This window comes from Bufo gargarizans, chromosome 5 (genome assembly GCF_014858855.1).
Source record: "Bufo gargarizans isolate SCDJY-AF-19 chromosome 5, ASM1485885v1, whole genome shotgun sequence".
NCBI classification, from domain to species: domain Eukaryota; kingdom Metazoa; phylum Chordata; class Amphibia; order Anura; family Bufonidae; genus Bufo; species Bufo gargarizans.
This window is the reverse complement of record NC_058084.1, coordinates 327,469,623-327,492,876: the sequence shown is the minus strand read 5'-3', so window position 1 is coordinate 327,492,876 and position 23,254 is coordinate 327,469,623. Positions and strand designations below refer to the sequence as shown.

The window sequence follows — 23,254 nt, the reverse complement described above, 5'->3', positions numbered from 1 at the left end:
TAGCGCTGGCCAATCGCAGTGCAGAGCTCACAGCCTGGGAGGTTATTTTCTCCCAGGCTGTGAGCTCTGCAATGCGATTGGCCAGCGCTACAGAAGAACAAGGGCAGACTCCGCCTGCTATAACTTAGTGAGCGAATATACCGGAGGGCATAGCAGGAGAACGGAGCGGCGTCGGTGATAATAGTAAGTGCAGTGAGATCCCCGGGCGCCGCTCTCCATGTCTGTATACTTAGTTCACAGTGTAAAAATCGGTGAAAAGTCCTCTTTAAGCACGTTCTACTTTTTGGATTTTTTTTGCATAGCTAGCACCAACATGTTGTATTGATCACTGACCCCCTGCCCTAATCACTACCCCTTCTTTTGGAATGTGGCAAGGGCGGTGTAGAAAACACCACTTTCATCTAACTTTAGGAGCAATTGCATTTAAAAAGCCGATTTGCAACTTTTTTATGCAAGAAAACTGGGATGGGGGAATGATAAATTCATCCCTATGTTTTTTAACAATTTTTGTTGTTGGGCAAAGATGTAAAGTATATAATATACAAAAATACAAACAAGGGGCGCAGGTCCTGAATGAGCACTCTGATTAATGGTACCTCAAGATTACATCTTTGTAAAGTGAATGGCTGGTTGATAACACCCCGACAGAAAGAATACAGAGCCCTATTACTCCGCCTGATGTTCGGGCAGTACAAGCGCTGATGGATAATAACACATCCATCGATGCTCGTTTGCACCGGCCTAATTATACAGGCCAATGCACACTGAATGTGGAAGGAACAATTGCTACAACATTCCTCCTTTATTCTGCTCTATTAATTATTGGCAGCACACCCCTGATTACACAGGGAGATGTCCTGCCGATAATCAGGCATCTTGCATTCTGATTGTTTTCTCGTTCATCGGCAGCTTGATTATACTGTAAGGGTCAATTATTGGAAACAAGAGTACCTATATATGAATGCTTGTTCCCAATAATTGTCCCTAAAATGATGTGGTCTAATACAGCCTTAAGAATGAACAAATTAAAAAAGGTAATCCTCCAATTTTAACAATCTTCTAACATGCCTCAGAAGGTTGTCTGAAGCTAACATCAAGAAGGGTCTGTGAGATGGAACATTCGCCTACCACCAGAATGAAGATGATCCTTATGCTGTTCAAAGTGTCATTCCCTTTAGGCTGGGAGATCAATTCATTTTTGTACTCTTTATGGGACTCGGTTACTTTGTTTGGGGAAGAAATCACACACTTGACAATGGCCTTATACATAACATAGGCACCTGCTAACATCCATCTCTCCTGACTCCCATAAACATACACACACACGCTACATAAAATGGAGAGGGTCATTTATTATTCAGAAATATGTCTTAATTAGGCGTATTTCAGGCGCAGATGACCATTGCGCCGCTATCTGCGACTTCGCCTCGCTCACGCCAGGTCTAAAGTTGTGGGCGTGGCGTGAAACTCTAGCACAGGGCCTTATTAGGACCGCCGGTCTTAATAAATGTGCCCCAACATGTTTTTACTTGTTTATTCTTGTATTATAGCCCTGAACTACATTTAAAATTCTACTGAATGTTATTGGAAACTATCAGCAATGCAGTGGGACATTTCATTCCTACTTTACATTACTATACAGAGCAAGTAAGGAATACGCCAGAATGCAAACCAACTTAAAGCAAGCAAAGAATGCTGGGAGATTTCTTCTCTAAAGCCTGCAGAATTGCTCTGAACTATATTTTACGGAATAAGTCAGGATCGGTACAAGATGTATAAAACATTTTATGTCATGAAGTGTGAGATATGTAAACCTTATAGTCATGTTCATGGGTGAACATCCACTTTACATCGTTTAGATTTAGGCAATTTTATGTTGGATTAAATACTGGGAGTTATAGCATATAAAACAGGCATTGTTAAACATGCACTTCGAGAACCTCAGAGAGGATATATAGTAAGACTGGCAAATATCATTGTGATATATTAATAGTGCAGAATGCTCATCAGCAAATGTTCCTTACGTTCCAGTATTTAATTTGCTGGATCTATATTATTGCTCCTGCAGAGTCATAGCTGGAGATATCATCTCAGTAAGAGAAAAAAAAATAATGTCAAACCAATCTTTGTTGTTCTCAACCATTTATACCAATTAAAGCTGAAAACAAAAGACATACGGTACTTTTATGAATCAAACCCTTGAGGATAATACTCATATTTCTAATTATCACATCATGTTCTTTACTATGAAAGAAGAAAACTGAAAGTTGTATGTCAACTTATACAGATGTAGAAGGATCATATTTAATGTCAATGTATCAGTGATGAGCCACACAGACGATGCATAATATAAATTGTGCTAGATGTAAACTCAGCTCTGCCATATCGGTATTACATATCATTTAACAAGTCAGATGATGCAGATTAAGAGTCCCAGCCCTTTATGGTTTTGTACAACTTACGGCACACACACAAGTACATGGGCTCATACTGTGCCACCATACGACTCCAGTTTCATACAGAAGTCTATGAACTCTCTCAAGTCCATACAGAATCTGAAAGAAAGATTATTCTACCAAATTCCACAGAATACTGTATTATGGAGACATTCCTTACAGAATACTTCCATAATACGGTGTTGTAATGAAATACCTAACAGGCCACACAGTTTACCTGTGTCTCCGTAGGGGGGAAACACAGGGACTCCATGTGCCTGTAACCATGTGTCGGATTAGCCCCAGTGTGGATCCGTGGTGTAGCAAACTGCAAATTTGACAGAAAGATACACTGCGACAGATTTACTAAGCCTTTCTAACATTTTGACAGTGTAAAGATGCACTAGATTTATCGCAGTGGCTGATGCTGGATGATAAACATGGCACACCTTAGGTTGTCCAGTCTAATATTATACCACCTACTAATTCTGGCGCCAGAATTTTGGCACAATTGTCACACCATAAAAGCGTCTAAGACAATAAATGTGTTGCAAGGCATGCGCTCCTAACACATCTTGATTAGTAACTGTGCCCTACTGTATGCAAGTAAGAATGCACCAGAATCCTTAAAGAGGTTGTGCACTGTAATGGTGTTCAGGATAGGTCATCAGTATCAGATCAGCCAGGGTCTGACTCCTAGAGGTCTAGATTATAGCGGCTGTGCAGTTTAATAATAACTGCTCATCCCATTCAAGTGAATGGACAAGAAGTTGTAATAACACTGCATTCCTTCTACAAGCTAGATAGTGTCCAGTTAAAGCGTGCCTAACCTTTCAACAAACTTTGCATTAATCAATAGTACAGTGTGTGTACATGAGGAATAACACTATTTCTGACACTATTTTCTGTATCATTTGTATTTGCCATTTTTTTTAGCAGTTTTCCCCAATATTTCTAGTTGGCAGTTCTCCTAGAGCTGGTTGGGCACACAGAAAGTAGAGGAGAATCTGCTTCTTAACTTTCTCATACTCATAAAGCACATTAGAAAGAAGAACTAACCTGTATATGTGTGTGAATAAAACACTAGGGCTGAGCTACTTAGCTGCAACAGTCTTCTTGTCTGTGTGTATTTCACTCCCCCTCTCCTCTCCATAGACTTGTATTTACATGTGTAATCTGATCATTTAATGAGCTGCTCTGTCCTGGAAACATTTAGCAAGCCAAAGGACAGAGGGTAAGCAACTGATAACTGGAGAAGTAGACATTTCTGTCTGATAAGATACATTACAAAGTTTCTTATGGTTGCTTGTACTATTGATTTATCCAAAGCTGTGTGAAAAGTTAGTGACCATTTAAACACTGAGGGGGACACAGCAGTCACACCTTGAAACAGCTGATCGGTGGGGATCTCAAGAGTCAGACCCCGCCAATCTGATATTAATGAACTATGCTGAGGATAGTCCATCCATATCATTACAGCGCACAATCCCTTTAAGTAACTTCCCATGAGATGGGTTGCTGACAGCTTCCTTTCTGGATTGCTCAGAATATATTGGCTAAGGTTCTGTTATTATACCATTTGTTAACTGTGTCTGACGAATGCATTGGCAGATTTAAAATCCATAGGGCCCCATATTAACCAGGCGTATGCCATAAAGGTGTCCTTTTGAAATACACCAGGCCAGTATGTATCAGCAAGCCTTTGTTTCTGCTGTACAGAGCACAGTATAGTAGCCTGCCCTATTATACACTGAGGAATAAAGTGAAAATTTGTTCCTGTCCGGGATACTTTTTTTTTTTTGGGAGCCTACTGGAGACTTCTTTTACTGTTTGCCTATACAGTGGCATACATCTGTTGAGGTATACGTTAGGAAATCCTCCTGACATATACCTTAGACGTACAGTTCAAATGGTATATCAGCAGAGCTTCAGATGGTGGTACTAGCAGTTGGAATTATGAAGATGTTGTATAAAAATGAAATACACAGACTTATGAATCCTATTAGATCCTTAGAACTTAAGTCATGAAATTTTTGTTCTTGCTGGCCAGTACACAAGCCTCAAGGTTCACTGCTAAGTATTTATCACTTTCTAAATGATCATGACATCAATAATCAGCATGTCACCATCTAAGACTAAACTGATAAAAAAAAGACTTACAAAAATAATTTGGCACATATAAGCCTTTCACCATTGCCTTTTATCCACAGCAGTGGTACAGTCTTCTGGGGTCTCCAATGTCAGTGTCCGTATCGCAGAAGAACCTCCTGTAGTGTGTATCCGATGATCAGAATTCCCCCAAAAAGATTATGTAACTATTTGGTATCCTAATTAAAAAATCTCATCTCGTGTGATATAATGAAATCTCCTGAACAACACTGTACACACTACTGCCATGCTCACAACACTAGAGGACTAGATGACCAGACCAGTTCTGCAAGGTGCGCCTCCCTACAGCATTGTAGAAAATGTACTGCTCCTTGCCTGGGATTGAGGCACATGAGGTGCTTGACATTTTAATAGTGCAACAGCTTAGCAATCGGAAGCCACTTTTTCTGAAGAGATGATCTTCCCTTTAAATGTTAAGTTCTCCTAAAGGGTCACTCTTCAACATATCGTTATTTATTACTACATAATGCGTAGTGGTCCTCACTACAACATTATGTATATAATAAAACATGTGCATTTACTTTCCTTCTGAACAGATCCATTCCTTCAAATACTTCCAGTTTGAATGTCTCATAGTGTGGCAAGAACACGTGAGAAGGAGATGATTACAGTCAGCACTGTCTGCCCAACGCCAAACACTAAAGCTTCTAGAGGTGCCATGTTCTTTCCTGCAACTTGATATATGCCTGCAACTGCTGCACCTGTAAAAAATATAAAGATCACATATTATCAATCAACATAAGAGTAGATGGCTATTCAAACCTTGATCTGTCCTGGAGGGCCTTCTAAGGCGAGAAGCAAGGCCGCTGTATGTAGACCATTTTATATCATCCACTAGCTTTGCATGTTTGCTAGTCTTAGTTATTTATGACAAATCCACAGGATAAGCCATAAGTGTGTAGTCTTTACAGGTCCCACCTCCGGAACACCCACGTCCATCTCCAGAACACCATTCTACCTGGTGACACAGCCACTGTGAATGGACATTTTTGGTTCGCTCCATTCACTTCTATGGGAAATCCAAAAACAGCTGTGCATGCTAGCTTGGCCTAAGTCCAAGTACAACATCTGCATGAAGTCTGTATCTTCTTCCCAGTGTTTACATGGGTTTCCTCCATAGAAGTCAAAAACATACTGATGGATTACTGACCTCCTATGAAATTGTCCTGTCCTTTGAAATGTGTCTGACATAGAGAAAATTAGACTAAGAATCCCACTGAAGATGAGATTGATGATGATGACTGGTAACAATCTCTGCAATGTGGAAGATGTTTGTGCTATAGCATTTATGGGTAATATCTAATTTTATTAATGCATTTAATTTTTTATTTAATAGTTTTTTTGTAATTCATTTTTATTTTTTTATTTAGTTCTGTTTAATTTGGGCAAAAGTTGACGACAATGATTTACAAATAGCATGGACATTTTCTGCAGTTAAGTCAATCTACATGTTTTTTATACATTACAGCAATTTTATTGTTTAAAATCCTTCATTTGTGTGAATTGTGAAACTTTTTAAAGGTCAGAAGACATTACAGAAGCAATTCAGTGTTGCTGAAATCTACTTATTTTTAGAATAGCACTGGGGAAACAGGAATTTTTAAGCTAACGTGTGACTCACCAAGCTCAATTTTAAAAATACTTTCCAGAGTATTACAATCCAATCACTAGTGTATACAATCTTTCTAATCTCTCATTGTGGTTTAGCTACAAATACCAGCTGGCTCCATCTTCCAATGCATTACAGATTTTAGTCCAAAAATTAAGGTATTCACAAATGAGACATATTTGTATTATCAAAGGGGTTATTCAGAAGAAAAAAAATATTTTTCCTTGTGTCCAAAATGTTAAAGGCGTTATCCAAGACTTAAAAAGACATCAGAGAGTGGCCAACCCACTGTGGGGTTTATACTCTCCTGGTCCATGTTGCTGGGTTATGGCTCCTTTGCTCCCTGGCCATCTTAGCAGCTCAATAATGCTCTGGCATCAGCATCCTGTTTATGGGCACTATGTGATCATTGGGTCACGTGCCACACAGGTGGCAGGTCACCACTGTGTCCATTGATTGGCTGCAGCAGTCTCTTGGCGTCCGTCAACAGGATGCTGATGCTAGAACATCATGGAGCTACAGAGACGGCTGTGGAGCAATGGAGCTGGAACCCTGCGGCGCGGACCAGGTAAGTATAAACCCCATCACGGGTCGGGTACACTCTGAGGTCTTTATAAGTCTTGGATTACCCCTTTAAATAACTTACTGATATAATTTATTGATAGAGGGTGCCCCCAATCTCCAGCTGTCAGTGCTGGTCCCTGGCTCCTCCACTTCTGACTCAGTCTCAACATAGAAAAAGAGAATTTCCAGTGTTGTGTGTGTGAAGGGGACTGGCTCATTTTAATAGCTAAGCCAACCTCCTTCAATGTCACGGCCAATGCATTGACAGAGAATAGGGCTTAGCTACTGAAATGAGCCAGTCAACCAGTTGACTTCACACACAGCAATAGTCTCCTATGGAAGTGTCAGGTGCACCTTTCAGAAATAAAGCATATTAACAGTTCAAGCCATTTAACAAGTTAGACACGAGTTAGATATTTTTTTCCTTCTGGATAACCTCTTTATAGGGCCACTCAATGCTGACTGTTAGGGCATGTTGACTGCGGGAGCTTGCAGCTGTGAGACCCAATAACTCCAAAGTGAACAATCTTTCTAAGGTGGATATTTAAAAAAAAAAACATGGCACAATGAATGCTGAATGTTTAAAGGCTATGTATACCTTTGGAGACCATTTTTTTATATTTGCATTTAACTTATTTTTGGCTAAAAATCATATTTCCAATTGGTCTTTATTAAAAATATTGAGCTGTTCAGTCACAAAGGGTTAACAGTTTTTCTAACTGTATGACTGGTACTTTCACTTTGTGCCATAAACCTTATCTCTAAACTACTGAGATGGCGCATGTGGTCACCTCATTAAAAGTAAGGCCTCATGAACACAATCGTATTTTGCATCCATGTCTGATCCTTATCATTTGCGTCTTGCACCCGGACCCATTCATTCTATGGGCCCGCAAAAATACAAAGAGGCAGCATACGGATATCATCTGTGTGCTGTCCGTGTCCGTATCTCCCTTCTGCAAATTACAGAACATGTCCTATTCTTGATAGGAATGAGAAAAATGTGAATTGCACACGGAAGGTGTCTGTAATTTGTGGATCTGTGTTTTTCAGACTGCAATACTGACACATATGTGTGCATGAGGCTTATCTGTGCCTCCTGCCATTGCTCTGTAGTGTCCTGCCATATTATTTATTTTACTAGGTATTTTTTTAACGCTTCATGATCATGACATACATTACAATGCTGTTTCTCTTGTCTGTGCCTGTGATGCTGAAGCAATATGCTAATGAGCTCACATGTGCTCAGGGGTGTTTTCTATTGCTGAAAGTGCCCCATAAGACGTAAAAGTGGTGGAAAATGGCAGTAAATCTTAAAGGGCGAAATACTAATGACAGTTTTCATTATGGAAGCACTCATTAGTACAGTAGGACCAGGGAGAGGTGAATACAGCTCTCCTTGTGCAGGCAGTACTCACTACTCATTGGTCTTCTTCTGCTGGGCCACACATTGTGCTGTGACCTCACGCTGTGTGACGTCGGGTCACAGCAACACGCGGCACGAAGAGCATCCGAAGCAGGAGAGTTAAGTAGATTTTTTTTGTTTGATCTGAGGTCTGATTAATATTGGAGGTCTGATCTGAGGTCTGAATAACATTTGGTGGTCTGATCTAAGGTCTGAATAACATTGGTAGTCGGATGTGAGGGCTGAATAAACTTGGGGGGTCTGATCTGAGGTCTGAAAAACATTGGGGGTCTGATCTAAGCTCTGAATAACATTGGGGGTTTGATTGAGGGGTCTGAATAACATTGTGGGTCTGATCTAAGATCTGAATAATATTGGGGGTCAAATCTGAGGTCTGAATAACATTGAGGGTCTTATCTAAGGTCTGAAAAACATTGGGGGTCTGATCTGAGGTCTGACTAACATTGGGGGTCTGATCTGAGGTCTCAATAACATTGGGGGTTTGATTGAGGGGTCTGATTGGTGGTCTGATATGAGGTCTGAATAAAATTAGGTGTCTGATCTGAGGTCTGAATAACATTAGGGGTCTGAGCTGAGGTCTGATCAACACTGGGGGTATCATGAAAAAAAAATGTTTTCTTATTTTTATCCTCTAAAACCTAGGTGTGTCTTATATGGAGTGAAAAATATAGTAAACACACAATGAAGTTGTGTCCACAATACTCTTAACACAATGTAAAATCTCTATGCCAGATAATGATTGAATGAATATCAATCCATTTGTGAAAACATCCATAAAGCCAGTCAGAAGATGATTGTAACTTCCATGCCTTTACATGTTGCCATCATTAGACCAACCAGACATAGAACTCTAGCAATGATGTGTTCCTTGGCATGACACTGGTGTGACTGTTTTTAGCGTACTATTAGCATATGGGGCATTTCTCTGTCACCTTGACAAACTTTGCATTATGTGTTTTTAGGACTGAGTTTGCTTGTGTGCTATACCTAGAAACAGGAATTTATTATTCATGTTTTCCTGGACATTTATTAATATATTTAAATATATAATGAATTATAAATGCAGATAGGGTTATTATAAGATATTATATTCAGTTTTTTATATAAAGATTACATCAATTTTTTTATGCAGATGTGGTCGCAGTAGATGTTAACCAATCTATGTCACAATAACATTGTTTTTGAAGATACATTCAAGCAACCTAAGGCTACTTTCACACTTGCGGCAGGACGGATCCGACAGGCTGTTCACCATGTCGGATCCGTCCTGCGGCTATTTCGCCGTGCCGCCGGAACGCCGCTCCGTCCCCATTGACTATAATGGGGACGGGGGCGGAGCTCCGAAGCAGCACGGCGGTGCACGGCGAAAGCCGCCGGACTAAAAAGCCTGACATGCAGTAATTTTAGTCCGACGGCCTTTCGCCGTGCACCGCCGTGCTGCCCCGGAGCTCCGCCCCCATCCCCATTATAGTCAATGGGGACGGAGCGGCGGTCCGGCGGCACGGCGAAATAGCCGCAGGACGGATCCGACATGGTGACCAGCCTGTCGGATCCGTCCTGCCGCAAGTGTGAAAGTAGCCTTAGAAGACTAAAGGTAAGACCTTGTTATGGTATTAACAGACTTTACTGTTCCTTACATGTCCCGAAATAAGCATTTATATTACCCAGAGCTTTTTGTTGTTTTAAACGTGGTGATTTAATGACCGTTGTTGTGAAGGTTATGATCCTACTGCCTTTAGCAACCAATCCATCAGATGCTTGTTCACAACCACAATGGCATAGTCTGCTATACCATTCTTTCGTGTAGAAAAATAGGGACCTGATGGGAACTTGAGGGGGCCATTTTAAGTCCTCATGCACACGACCATCTGCAAACCACAGATCCCAGGCAAATGCATGCCACCATTTTCTTTCGTAAAACAGACAAGAAAAGGACAGGACTGCGGGACTGCGGTATGGACAGACAGATGTGGACACACTGTGGCATGAGGCCAAGTCAATGGGATCTGTCATCCATCATAATCGAAGCTAAAATACTAGAAATAAATGCAAAAGCTCAATTATGCATTTCTCATGTTTAAAGGGGTTTTCTGGTTTAGAAAGCCTATTATCAATTACCCTTCTCATCTATTCTGAAATAGAATGAACCAAACAATGCTATTCTTAGAAGAGAATTTTGCATTAATAGAGGGGAGTCATTTGTTGAGAAAAAAGTAAGTATAATATCAGTCTCTTTCTGGAGAACCTGGCACATCTGTGCATTATATGGATAGGCTGTTGGTTTCAGTAGAGACTTCATTTCGCCATGTGGTAGCACAGCAGGAATACTGAACACTTTCTACAGAATCCCCCAACCAGATGGCAGCTGATCACTGGGGTTTCCAACAACGGAGACCTTTTGATAAATCTATCTTCAGGAGATGGACCCAAGTGACTGTCCAAAGTGCCCAGTCTTATGTCTTTTCTAGACTAAACTCTGCCTTGGCTATAAAAGCAAATACAGTACAATTCATGAAAATTGTGGTTCAGCATTTTACGTTATTAATAATCCCCAATGTGTAATCTGTGCCTACATTATAACACTTACTAGTTATCATTGCTCCGGTGACAGACGCCAGGAACCCAATGCTGACCAGCACCACACATATCAGCCTCCCCTGTTTGTGCCTCTGTAGCATGACGAACATCAGAACTCCTGCTGCTCCATGGACAAAGAGGGAGGAGAAGAGGGCCCATAGGAAAACCCAATACCACATCTCTGAAAGAACAGCAAGAGGTTATTCAGCAAGAGTCTGAAGATGTCTTTTTCTACAAGATATATATTTAAGGCCTCATGCACAATACCGTATGTATTTTGCAGTCTGCAATCCGTGGATATGCAAAATACGGATACCGGGCGGGTGCATCCACCGATTACCGCGGTCCCCATTATCAAAATGCCTATCCTTGTCCACAAAACAGAAAACAATAGGTCATCTTTTTGTGACCCCTTTGAAATTAATGGGTCCGCATCTAATCTGCAGAAAATGCGGATCAGATATTGAGAAAATTTATAGTCATGTGCATGAGGCCTTAAAGGGCTTCTGTCAGCCCACTAAACCGTTATTTTTTTTTTGTTAATAATAATCCCTATACTGCGAGCTCTGCATACATAAGCTAAATATTCATTTTGGTTCAGTAGAATTTGATAAAAATCTATTTTTATAATATGTAAATTACCTTGCCACCAGCAAGTAGGGCGGCTACTTGCTGGTAGCAGCCGCATCCTCCGATCCTAATGACGCCCCCTCCGCATTGTGATTGACAGGGCCAGGGAACGGAATCGTTCTCTGCTGGCCCTGTTTGAATTCCAAATCTCGCGCCTGCGCCGTACCTGTCTTTAATTGGCGCAGGCGCACTGAGAGGCGGCTCCATCCTCAATGCGCCTGCGCCGGGTGTAGATGTGACGTCATCGGCGCAGGCGCATTGAGGATGGAGCGGCTGAGAGAGCGGCCGCCTCTCAGTGCTCCTGCGCCGATTAAAGACAGGTACCGCGCAGGCGCGAGATTTGGAATTCAAACAGGGCCAGCAGAGAACGATTCCGTTCCCTGGCCCTGTCAATCACATTCCACACATTCCACTTAAACAATCCTGAGGGCTAGTAGGGACCCCTAGGCATCCGGTGTATGAGTCCTCCCACCTTCAGGGTTGACTCATATGGATAGGAGTCAGGGTCAGTTTAGGGACGCGATAGGAGGTGACCTGCTCCCTAATACTATCGTCCTGGTCAAGCAGCACATAACATCATCTGGCATCGCACGGCTGAGGGTTTTCCCCATCCTTAGCCGTGACAGTATGACCACAAGGGTGGCCCTCACTGGCAGATGGTATTCACAGGAGGCTGCTCCAGCTAAGCATGGCTGAAGCAACCCCCAGACATGTGCTACACACTGAGGCTTTATAGGCCCAAGTAGCCACACCCAACAAACACAACCAGAGCACACACACACACTGGGAAGGGAGTTAACCCTTCCAGCACCAGGGAAGGGAAACACAAATTAAAGGGGAAGTGAACAACCCAAGAACACACTGTGGCTGTTGCCGCAGGCAACGACATGGGTGGCAACCATGTCCTGGGAGTCAGCCCGAAGGCCGGGACACTGCCACCACATGTACACAATACAACCAAACGTTGCCACGGGCAACCACAGTGAAGGGAAGATGTCAGTGCACACCAAACATAAAATAGAGTGCACACCAGACATACAAAAGTGCATAAATACACGCACACAACTCCAAGGCAACCGCACACATACCTGTTGTCCGCAGCAACCGCACCTGAGGCAAACAACAAAATGCCTCCAGCTGTGGTTGACACAACAACCCAAACCACGGGCAACTGTATGCAGCTCCCAAGGAGTCACGGCCATAAACATGGTCGTGACAGGTAAAAGATCATGTGACGGACCATGTGATGACCGGAGTGAGGTCACCACAGGTCCTTTTCCTGCACACAGCAAAAAAGAAGACAGAAGAGAAGCCGGGCTGCGCGATCAAGTGGATTAAGGTGAGTTAAATTTTTTTACATTTTTTTTAACCCCTCCAGCGCTATTGTACTATGCATTCTGTATTCATTCTGTAACAATGTTATAAGGGAAAATAATAATGATCGGGTCTCCATCCCGATAGTCTCCTAGCAACCGTGCGTGAAAATTGCACCGCATCCGCACTTGCTTGCGGATGCTTGCGATTTTCACGCAACCCCATTCATTTCTATGGGGCCTGCGTTACGTGAAAAACGCACAAAGAGGAGCATGCTGCAATTTTCACGCAACGCAAAAGTGATGCGTGAAAATCACCACATGCACAGCCCCATAGAAATTAATGGGTCAGGATTCAGTGCGGGTGCAATGCGTTCAACTCACGCATCGCATCCGCACAGAATACTCGCCCGTGTGAAAGGGGCCTTAGAAGTAAATCTTGAAATTTCTCAGAAATTTTCAAAAACCTACTTTTTAAGGACCAGTTCAGGTCTGAAGTCACTTTGTGAGGCTTACATAATAGAAACCACCCAAAAATGACCCTATTCTAGAAACTACACCCCTCAAGGTATTCAAAACTGATTTTACAAACGTTGTTAACTATTTAGGTGTTCCACAAGAATCAATGGAAAATAGAGATACAATTTCAGAATTTCACTTTTTTGGCAGATTTTCCATTTTAATATTTTTTTTTCCAGTTACAAAGCAAGGGTTAACAGCCAAACAAAACTCCATATGTATGGCCCTGATTCTGTAGTTTACAGAAACACCCCATATGTGGTCGTAAACTGCTGTACGGGCACACGGCAGGGCGCAGAAGGAAAGGAATGCCATACGGTTTTGCTGGACTGTTTTTTTGACACCATGTCCCATTTGAAGCCCCTCTGATGCACCCCTAGAGTAGAAACTCCAAAAAAGTGACCCTATTTTAGAAACTACGGGATAGGGTGGAAGTTTTGTTGGTACTAGTTTAGGATACATATGATTTTTGGTTGCTCTATATTATACTTTTTGTGAGGCAAGGTAACAAGAAATAGCTGTTTTGGCAGCATATTTTTTTTGTTATTTACAACATTCATCTGACAGGTTAGACCATGTGGTATTTTTAAAGAACAGGTTGTCACGGACGCGGCGATACCTAATATGTATACAATTTGTTTTATTTATGTATGTTTTACACAATGATTTCATTTTTGAAACAAAAAAAATCATGTTTTAGTGTCTCCATAGTTTGAGAGCCATAGTTTTTTCAGTTTTTGGGCAATTATCTTAGGTAGGGTCTCATTTGTTGCAGGATGAGATGACGGTTTGATTGGCACTATTTTGGGGTGCATATTACTTTTTGATCACTTGCTATTACCCTTTTTGTGATGTAAGATGACAAAAAATTGCTTTTTTTACACCGTTTTTATTTTTATCTTTTTACAGTGTTCATCTGAGGGGTTAGGTCATGTGATAATTTTATAGAGCCGGTCAATCCGGACGCGGCAATACCTAATATGTATACTTTTTTTATTTATGTAAGTTTTACACAATGACTTCATTTTTGAAACAAAATAAATCATGTTTTAGTGTTTCCATAGTCTAAGAGCCATAGTTTTTTCAGTTTTTGGGCGATTATCTTGGGTAGGATATGATTTTTGAGGGATGAGATGACGGTTTGATTGGCACAATTTTGGGGTGCATATGACTTTTTGATCGTTTGCTATTACACTTTTTGTGATGTAAGGTAACAAAAAATGGTTTATTTAGCACAGTTTTTATTTTTTACGGTGTTCATCTGAGGGGTTAGGTCATGTGATATTTTTATAAAGCCGGTCGATACAGACGCGGCGATACCTAATATGTATACTTTTTTTTATTTAGGTAAGTTTTACACAATAACAGCTTTTTTTAAAACAAAAAAATTATGTTTTAGTATCTCCATATTCTGTATTGGAATGCATTGGCTGTATGAGTAATACTGTGTGTATTACTCATACAGCTTCCGGCCTGTGAGATCGAGGGGGCTGGATCTCACAGGCTCGTCACAGGAAGGCAGCGCCGATGCCTCAGGAAGGCATTGCGCTGCCTTCCATGCCATCGGGCCCCCCTACAGCCGAAACGGGGACCCGATGGCACCACCGCCGCACGAAATATGAAAAGCCGCAAACCGCAGGTCTAAATTATACTAGGACATCAGGGCGTACCTGTACGCCCTGTGTCCTAAAGAGGTTAAAGAAGCTTATTCTCTGACCTGTTAGAAAGGTACATGATCTAAACTGTAGTGAAGGTAAACTTCTTACCAGAGAATGTATTTGTGAGTTATAACCTCCCTTCTGATCCTCAGCTGTGCCATGTGACCAGTACTCTGACTTTCCAAATAACACAGCATCTTACGCGTGGACAGGAAGCCATTTCATCTATGTATATAGCAGCCTATAGCAGCCTCAATGTTCGTGTAATAGAAATGAAAAGAGAAGTAACTAACTTCCTGTCCTGTGTCAGTTGGAAATAAGAGAGTTGGTCAGAAGGGAGGGGACAGCTCACAAACAGTCACTGGCAAGAATAAAAATTGTTGTTGGTGTGCTACTTTTTTCAATTGGTCTTTATTAAAAATATTCAGCAGCTTTGTCATAAAGGGTTAACTTCTGCCTAGCTGTAGAAATTGTACTTTCACTTTGTGTCATCTAATAACCCTTATCTCTAAATTACTAAGAGGTCAAAAACACTTATTTAACCCACATTCTTATCAGTAAGATAAGAACTGAGCTATAATAAATGTCTATAGGGTCAGAGATCAGGAGCCATCAGATGTGCTTCTTGGTGGAACACAAAAAAAGCACAAAGCATGCTTTTAGAGAATCTCAAGGATGTACAGAGAAAGGGGCTAAAAAAAAAGACCAATTGAAGAAATGATTTTGAGCTCAAAATGAGTACAATGCAATAATGAAAAAATTTGTTTTTTTAACACAAGGTACCCACATAACAGTGGAAAACATCTCAATCACTACATCTTTTCAGAGTGCTTTAAATAGAGGTGCAGAACATGCAATGAGAATTTATGTACTAAAATATTTTCTGATGTATGGCATATCCACAGGATGCCACAAATATCTGATAGATGGTGGTTTCACCTCTGGGACCCCCGCCTACCAGTAGAATAGTGGTTCCCTGACCTATGGTATATATGCAATGGCAGGCAGTGGCAATGGCATCAAGGAGGAGATTATGGCTATGTTCCCTTTATATAATGGAAGTCACAGTGCTCTCCTGGATCTGTTGCATGATGAATTGGCACTGACTGACTTTTCCTGAGGTCTGTCTGGTTCTGCTGAGAGGCCTGTCTTTTTGACAGGCGAAATAGCCATGCATGCCTTTAGAGGTGACAGGTCCCCTTTAATCGAAAGATGGCTCTCTCTGTTAGCAGCTACAGAAACAGCCAAATGCAGCCACCTCTCCTTTGATGCCTTGTTCACATTTCCGTGTACGGTATGTTTGAGGTCTGTGGAAAATCCGTCCATGTTTCCTCCATAAAGTGTTTGGTCCATGTGTCCACTTTTTGCCCTCCATGTGGACACTGTTCGGCTGAAAATTAATTTCCAGAGCATCTCCTACCAGTGGTCAGAGATAAACGGACCAAACATGGATGCCATCCGTGTTCTGTCAGTGGTTTTTCATGCACCCATCGACTTCAATGTTTTTTTTTTTGGTCCGTTTCACAGACCAAAGTAGTGCAAGTCACAATGATTTTTTCCCTGATCCACAGTGATGTATGAACAAACACATTTAGGCCTCATGCACACGACCATTGTGTGTTTTGCGAATGGCGTCCGTGTGCGTTCTGCAATTTGCGGAACGGCACGGACAGCCATTGATATAACTGCCTATTCTCTTCTGCAAAACGGACAAGAATAGGACAGGTTATATTTTTTTTGCGGACCACGGAACAGAGCAACGGATGCAGACAGCACACGAAGTCCGCATCCAAGCCGCAAAAACTGTGGCTTGGATGCGGACCAAAACAACGGTTGTGTGCATGAGGCCTTAGGCTAGGGCTACACTGCAACACGTGTTGTGCAACTTCTTGTCGCAGAAAAGTCGTGCAACATTTTTTATACTGATAGTGAATGGTCTTGTACTGCGAAATATTGCGACTGCAGACAGTCGAAAATTCTGTGCAAATGTCGTGCCGCAGACACGTCACAGTGTAGTTTTTCCCTTTATGTTACGCAACTTTGCGTGACACATGTGGCAGTGTAGCCCTAGCCTAAAAGTCAATGGGTACATGTGTTGTCCATGGGAAACACAGACAGCATACGTTTGTGATTCACTGAAGTGTGAATTAGACCTTAGTCTCACTGTGGATGCAGATGTGGTCACCTTTGCTTGCAGAGCAGGCATAACTAGGCTACTAATGCTTGATCTAATTAATTTGAGAAAAACTGCTAGAATCGGTAACTAAGTTCAGAAATATACCATGTGTGATCCTGTGGCTGCTCAAAAGTAATCAGCACAATAGATTTAGAACATCAAAATTCTGGGGGTCATTTATTAACCAGAAATACGCCTATACTAGGCGTATTTCTGGCGCAAACTAAGGCCTTTGCGCTGCAATCTGCAACTTCACCCCACTTACGCTACGTCTAAAAAAGTAGGCGTGGCATGGGTGGGGAAGGTGATGGGCCACGAGCTTCTTCTAATTTACAATTTTCTACGCCTGATTTAGGAGTAGAAAATAGTCTAAATGTAAGACAGCTAGGAAGCCTGCGTCTCCACATAACTTTAGCACTTCCTTCAGCAGCGCAAGCACAATTAATACCGGCATCTAAGTGGCCGGTCTTAAAGGGGTTCTCCGGTAATTAAGAAAATTAAAATACGTAAATATTCCTTTTATTATAAAAATATTCCCAAATACCTTTCATTAGTTATAATGGCTCGTTTTGTCTAGGGAGCATTCATTAGGAGAAATAAAATGGCCGCCGTCCTATTAGTACACACAAGACCTGTCCTAATCACACAAAAGGACAAGTTACTTCACAGCAGTGAGATAAAGAACTGCTTCATCCACTTATCCTACTTGTCAGGGATTATGGTCCTGAATACAGCTGATAAGATCTTCAGCTGAATCTCTGTGGGAATGGAGTTCATGAGGAGACATGAAGTACAGAGAGGACAGACAGGACAGACTGTGGTGATGTGGGACTGTGGTAATGGAGACTGCAGACAAGTGCTGCTGCTCATTAGCCACATCTGCTCATGAACTCCATTAAAGGTTAAGTTTTAAATTGATCACTTATCTCAATTTTCTGTATGACTCAGGTGGTCTAGATTTGTCATCTATATTGTTATATACATATTGTATCTTTCTGGCATGGCAGGTTTTTTGACTGTTGTCCTTAACACAGACACATGGTTTGATGAGGCGAGGGAGGTTTTCTCGGACAAGTCGTATGTGCAAAAAAAGTTCACTCCCTCCTTTAAAACTGCTTTTAAAGAGTTAAATAAATTATATAAAAAATATCTCTCTATCTGGTGGGAAGTGCAAAGTCTGGATAACTATATAAAACATGGCATTGTTCCGAGGGGTTTAAGAATTTCACTTACCCCTGTTAACAGACAGAGGAGGCCCGGTTTTGGTAACCAGTGGGAACAATTAGCCACCGCCAGCTCACTTAAATTTATGAGTCTGCTGCTTGAGGAGGAGATGATCAATCTTGAAAGTCTTGGAGAAAGACTGAAAGCTCAGATTGAAGTTACAAAAACCTTTACCCAAGACTCTGACTTCAATAATAAAGAAAAACAATTGCAGGCTTCCATAGAAAAGTATCAATTCTACCTTAGAGAACGGAAGCACAGGCAATTTACCAAAGACCTTGCTGAATTTAAAGAGAACAAGGCGTACTCTGTTCTCAAGGAGAAGGTCACTGTCAGAGAGGTGGTTTCGGAATTGTCTACCACTGAGACCGACCTCTCAGACAGCGAACGTGAGCAAATAAGCACATCCACTAGGAGAAACAAAAACCCATATAGAAGGGGTAGGGGGAGAGGGGGTAGAGGTAAAGGACAATCACAGAGTTTTTTAGATCAAGCGACCCCATACCCCTTGAGAAACAGATCCAGGACACGGAAACAACAGGCCCCGAAGTAATTAGCTTATCTCATAGAACATTGAATTGTACCAAAATGACTGTCCTCAGTAAAGGTTTATCCTTCGTTCCCACACGCCGCTTTGATGCCTTCACCTTGACTAAAGATTTACATCTTTTCATCCGTAAACTCAGGTGGCACAAATTTTAATAAAATATGGATGAGCGTCAGTGCCAGGAACTGGGGATTCCTTTAAGTCTATTGTCTGACGTTAGGTTGCTACACAGTTTGGAGGAAACAGATGGTGGTTCAACTGGTGTGGGTCCATTCACCACACTCAGAAATAAAAGCACTAAGATGCCTCCCTCCAGTGATATATATTGTCTGGATGTTTTCCTCCAACTTGTGTCTGCAGACCTAAAAAAAAGTGTCACCATTCCCCCTGTCTAATAACTGTACTAAGGAGGAATGGGAGGCCATTACTGCCCTTAAAAATGACCCTTCGATCACTGTGAAACCCTCCAATAAAGGGGGTAACACAGTGATCATGGATTTCGTTGACTATAGAGCTATGTGTGAGCAGATTCTACGGGATAAAAATAGTTATAAAATATTACTATCAAATCCGACCGAACCGTACCTGTTAGAACTCAGTGACATCCTTCAGGATGCGAGAATTAAAAAGTTAATTTCCGCGGAGGACTTTCTGTACCCTAAATACACAGTGAATGCTACATTCTATAGCCTGCCGAAGGTCCACAAGGGGACGACTCCCCTAAAAGGGAGGCCAATTGTCTCTGGGGTTGGATGTATCAGCCAGGATCTTGGGGTATATATAGACAAAATCCTAATGCCCTTCGTAGTGTCCCTGCCATCATATGTCAGGGACACTATGAACCTGCTTAAGAGACTAGACGGTGTCACCATCGAGGCTCTGGCCATCTTAGGGAGCATAGATGTTGAAGCTTTATATTCATCTATTCCACATGCAGCTGGACTTAAAGTAGTAGGTTATTTCCTCAGCATGAGGGGCTGTCAAGTACTCTATACATAACGATTTTGTTTTGAGACTTCTTGAGTACCTGCTCACGCATTATTTCTTTCTTTTTGGTACAAAGCTTTACCACCAGCTCAGGGGCACGGCGATGGGTTGTTCTTGCGCACCACCCTACGCTAATTTGCTCCTGGGCTGGGAAACAACCAGTGTTTTCTCTAATGAAATGTCGTCGAGTACCGGGCCTATAGCCTTGTGGGCCCGTTATATCGATGACATTTTTGTCATCTGGAACGACACCAAATCATATTTTTCAGGCTTTGTGGATGAGCTAAATAGCAACAATATAGGACTCCGATTTACACATAAGTCCAATCCAAATACTCTCCCCTTCCTTGACATCTCTATCTCTAGAAAGGGTACTGATGAATTGTCAACTACCATTTTTAGGAAACCCACTTCCACCAACTCGGTCCTACACCAATGATTTTTATACCAGATCCAGCCGAAACGGAAGCATCTGGATGTATTAAATGGCACAGATCTGCTTAATTCCGGTTTTGAGACCCGCTGCTGGATCTCAAAACCAGAAATACTAACGAGTATGTGAAAGTAATAAACTCACAAGTCTACCAGACCCCTCAGCTGAGAAATCTTTCGAATTCAATAAGTATTATGCATTTTTGTACTTCCCGCCTTTTATGCAAATTAACATAAAAGAGTCATATCTTACTTGTGTGAGCAGAGAAGAGTCATATTTTCAAGCTCTGACTCATCTCAGGTTAATTTGCATATGTATCAAATCTGTTTTTTTACACAATAAAAGCACACAGAGCTATGGGGACTGGGTATTGCGGATGTGCTAGCGGCCATCTAGCAACCCATGTCCTCAGCTCTATACCCAAAATCCAGGTGACAGGTTCCCTTTAAAAGAAAATGGATAGAAAGACAACTGGCACTCACTATGTGGGTCACATCAAAAGCATTTAATAGCCACTAGCTCAGCAATGGAGATTAAGCGGCAAAAATAATACAACATATAATAAAACGATCTGATAAAATACAATATCCGGAAATATCAATCACATAAAAAAAATATATATATAAAATATAGACAGCAGTCCACTGGTGGTAGAACCCTATATGAAAAGAGTCCTTTATATATTGCACGGCTTGATAAATAGGATATCCTATAGCCTAAATATAATTCCAATATTGCACCTGTGTGATCTTTATGAACAGATTCTGTGGTAGCGATAACCACAATGTCCCTTTAGATGCAAGATATGGACATCCACTTGATGTTTAGAGCAATGTCCCTTTAAATGCAGGTAATACTATCGCAAAGTTCGTCTGTTAATTACCCTTTCACCGCAAAGAATGCAATTCAGACCTTGTGGAGTGTTGAGGACCTTAATGTCTTCAGGTGCTCAATGCTGTGGGGAAATTCGCTTACCGGTATGCAACCAGAGTATCCGGCAATCCCGTTGTTCAGCTTACTGCACCGCTCGGCTGCATTCGCTTCCGGCGTCCTCAGTCCTCGATGTCTGTCACGTGATCTCTCCCGAAGTATCGCGGGACTTGGTATCTTTGTTGCGGTCTTCCAGTGAGATGATACTCACACTTAGATGAAAGAATGGAGCGCTCCAAATTCAATGCGATGATTTAAATGATCTCACTCATATCCGGATTTTAACTTAACGCAGGGATATAACGCCAGACGCGTTTCGGGGACTTCCCTCCCCTTCCTCAGTGGCTATATCTCTGCTGACACATCACTTCCTTTTATATTGCCACAGGTACTTTCAAAACCTGGACTGGAATATCTTTTTCATGTGTTGCGATTTTAATGCGTTTTTCATGCGGTTTTTCCGCAACAGATGCATTTTTTCTGTATCTTCATCATATTGCTATCAACAGTGCTTGCAATGAAGGAAACATTGCTACCAGGTTGCTTTCTATTAATAAATATACATAATGTAAAAATATATATAAAAACCTCAATTAAAAATCCGTATATATATGGCACAAGTGATATAAATTTTTAAAGTCCTTTGGGGCTCAAACAGAATAATCATCATCATAATCACATATTCCCCTTTGCAATTCTAACTGTTCGGAGCGATTCAATATTGAATCGCTCCGAACAGTTAGAATTGCAAAGGGGAATATGTGAGACAGCTGTAATGTTTTGTGGTCCACAAATTGCTGATCTGCAAAACATGGATACCGGCCGTGTGTGTTCCGCATTTTGTGGACTTACCATTACAGATGGGCTTGCGGTTCGCCCGGCGGTCGTTTCGCGGCAAACTTTGCACGTTCTCGTTTCGCCGTACATGCGAACATATGGCGATATCCACCGGCGCCATATTCTTTTGCATTGCACCGAACTATGACCCATGACACATCCATCAGGTGAGACAGGACAGCCAATTGATAAGTTTCAGCACATGGACACACCCTATCACAGAAGCCGATCTGGCAACCATTTTACAGTGTTTTGCCAGTGTAGAGAGAGGTTGCTTTGTGGAGCAAGGACAGGCTGTTAGGGACACCAAACGCTAGCTTATAGGGCCACAAAAGTCCTTTTAAGGACTGGTATAGGTGTGCTATCAATAGGTGTGACATACTGAGGGGTGTGATATACTTAGAATATACTTGCTAACATAGAAAGTATATTATAGTGCATTTGTATTGTGCAGCAGTTGTGTGCAGTTTTGCTGTAATACCGCAGCTATACAGATGGACAAAAGCTATTGGAACAACTAACTGCAACGGGTGTGATATAGCTGTTGCCCCCCAAAAAAACTGATTGAGGGGTGTGATATACCTTCTTCCACAAAATACTGATTGAGGGCTGCGATATACCTGTTGCCCCAAATAAACAGGGTGGTGTGATATAACCGTTGTGGCAAAAAAATTATTGAGGGGTGTGATATACCTGCTTCCACAAAATACTGATTAAGGGGTTTGATATACCTGCTTCCACCAAATATTGATTGAGGCCTGCGATATACCTGCTTCCACAAAATACTGATTAAGGGGATTGATATACCTGCTTCCACCAAATATTGATTGAGGCCTGCGAGATACTTATTCCACAAAATACTGATTAAGGGGTTTGATATACCTGCTTCCTCAAAATTTTGATTGAGGCCTGCGATATACCTGCTTCCACAAAATACTTAAGGGGTTTGATATACCTGTTAACATCAAATATTGATTGAGGCCTGCAATATACCTGCTTGCACAAAAACTGCTCTTCTCTAGGGACTTAGGCACAGGGTCATTTTGAAAATGACAGGCAGAGGAAGAGGCAGGCCGTTCCGCAGGGGTGGCAGGGGTCGGGCAGGTGCACCAGGCCGAAGCTTAAGTGGGAAGTTGGTGAAGGAGCGTGCTATTACTTCAAAGGATGCACCAGAGTTAGTTTAGGGTCTCATTCAGCCTTCTGCACCCTCCTCATCCTCT

General features: G+C 41.7%; 1 protein-coding gene across 1 annotated transcript in view; it reads right to left on the bottom strand.

Annotated features, from left to right (window-relative positions):
- Positions 1–2,290: 2,290 nt before the first annotated feature.
- The window catches only part of LOC122938534 (transmembrane protein 170B-like), a 38,760-nt gene continuing 17,796 nt past the window's right edge, over positions 2,291–23,254 (bottom strand). The window contains exons 2-3 of the mRNA XM_044294091.1: positions 10,791–10,961; positions 2,291–5,305 (exon numbers count right to left, since the gene is read on the bottom strand). Of these exons, the coding sequence (XP_044150026.1) occupies positions 5,175–5,305; positions 10,791–10,961 (302 nt within the window). The 3' untranslated portion in view covers positions 2,291–5,174. The remainder of the gene's footprint in view (positions 5,306–10,790; positions 10,962–23,254) is intronic.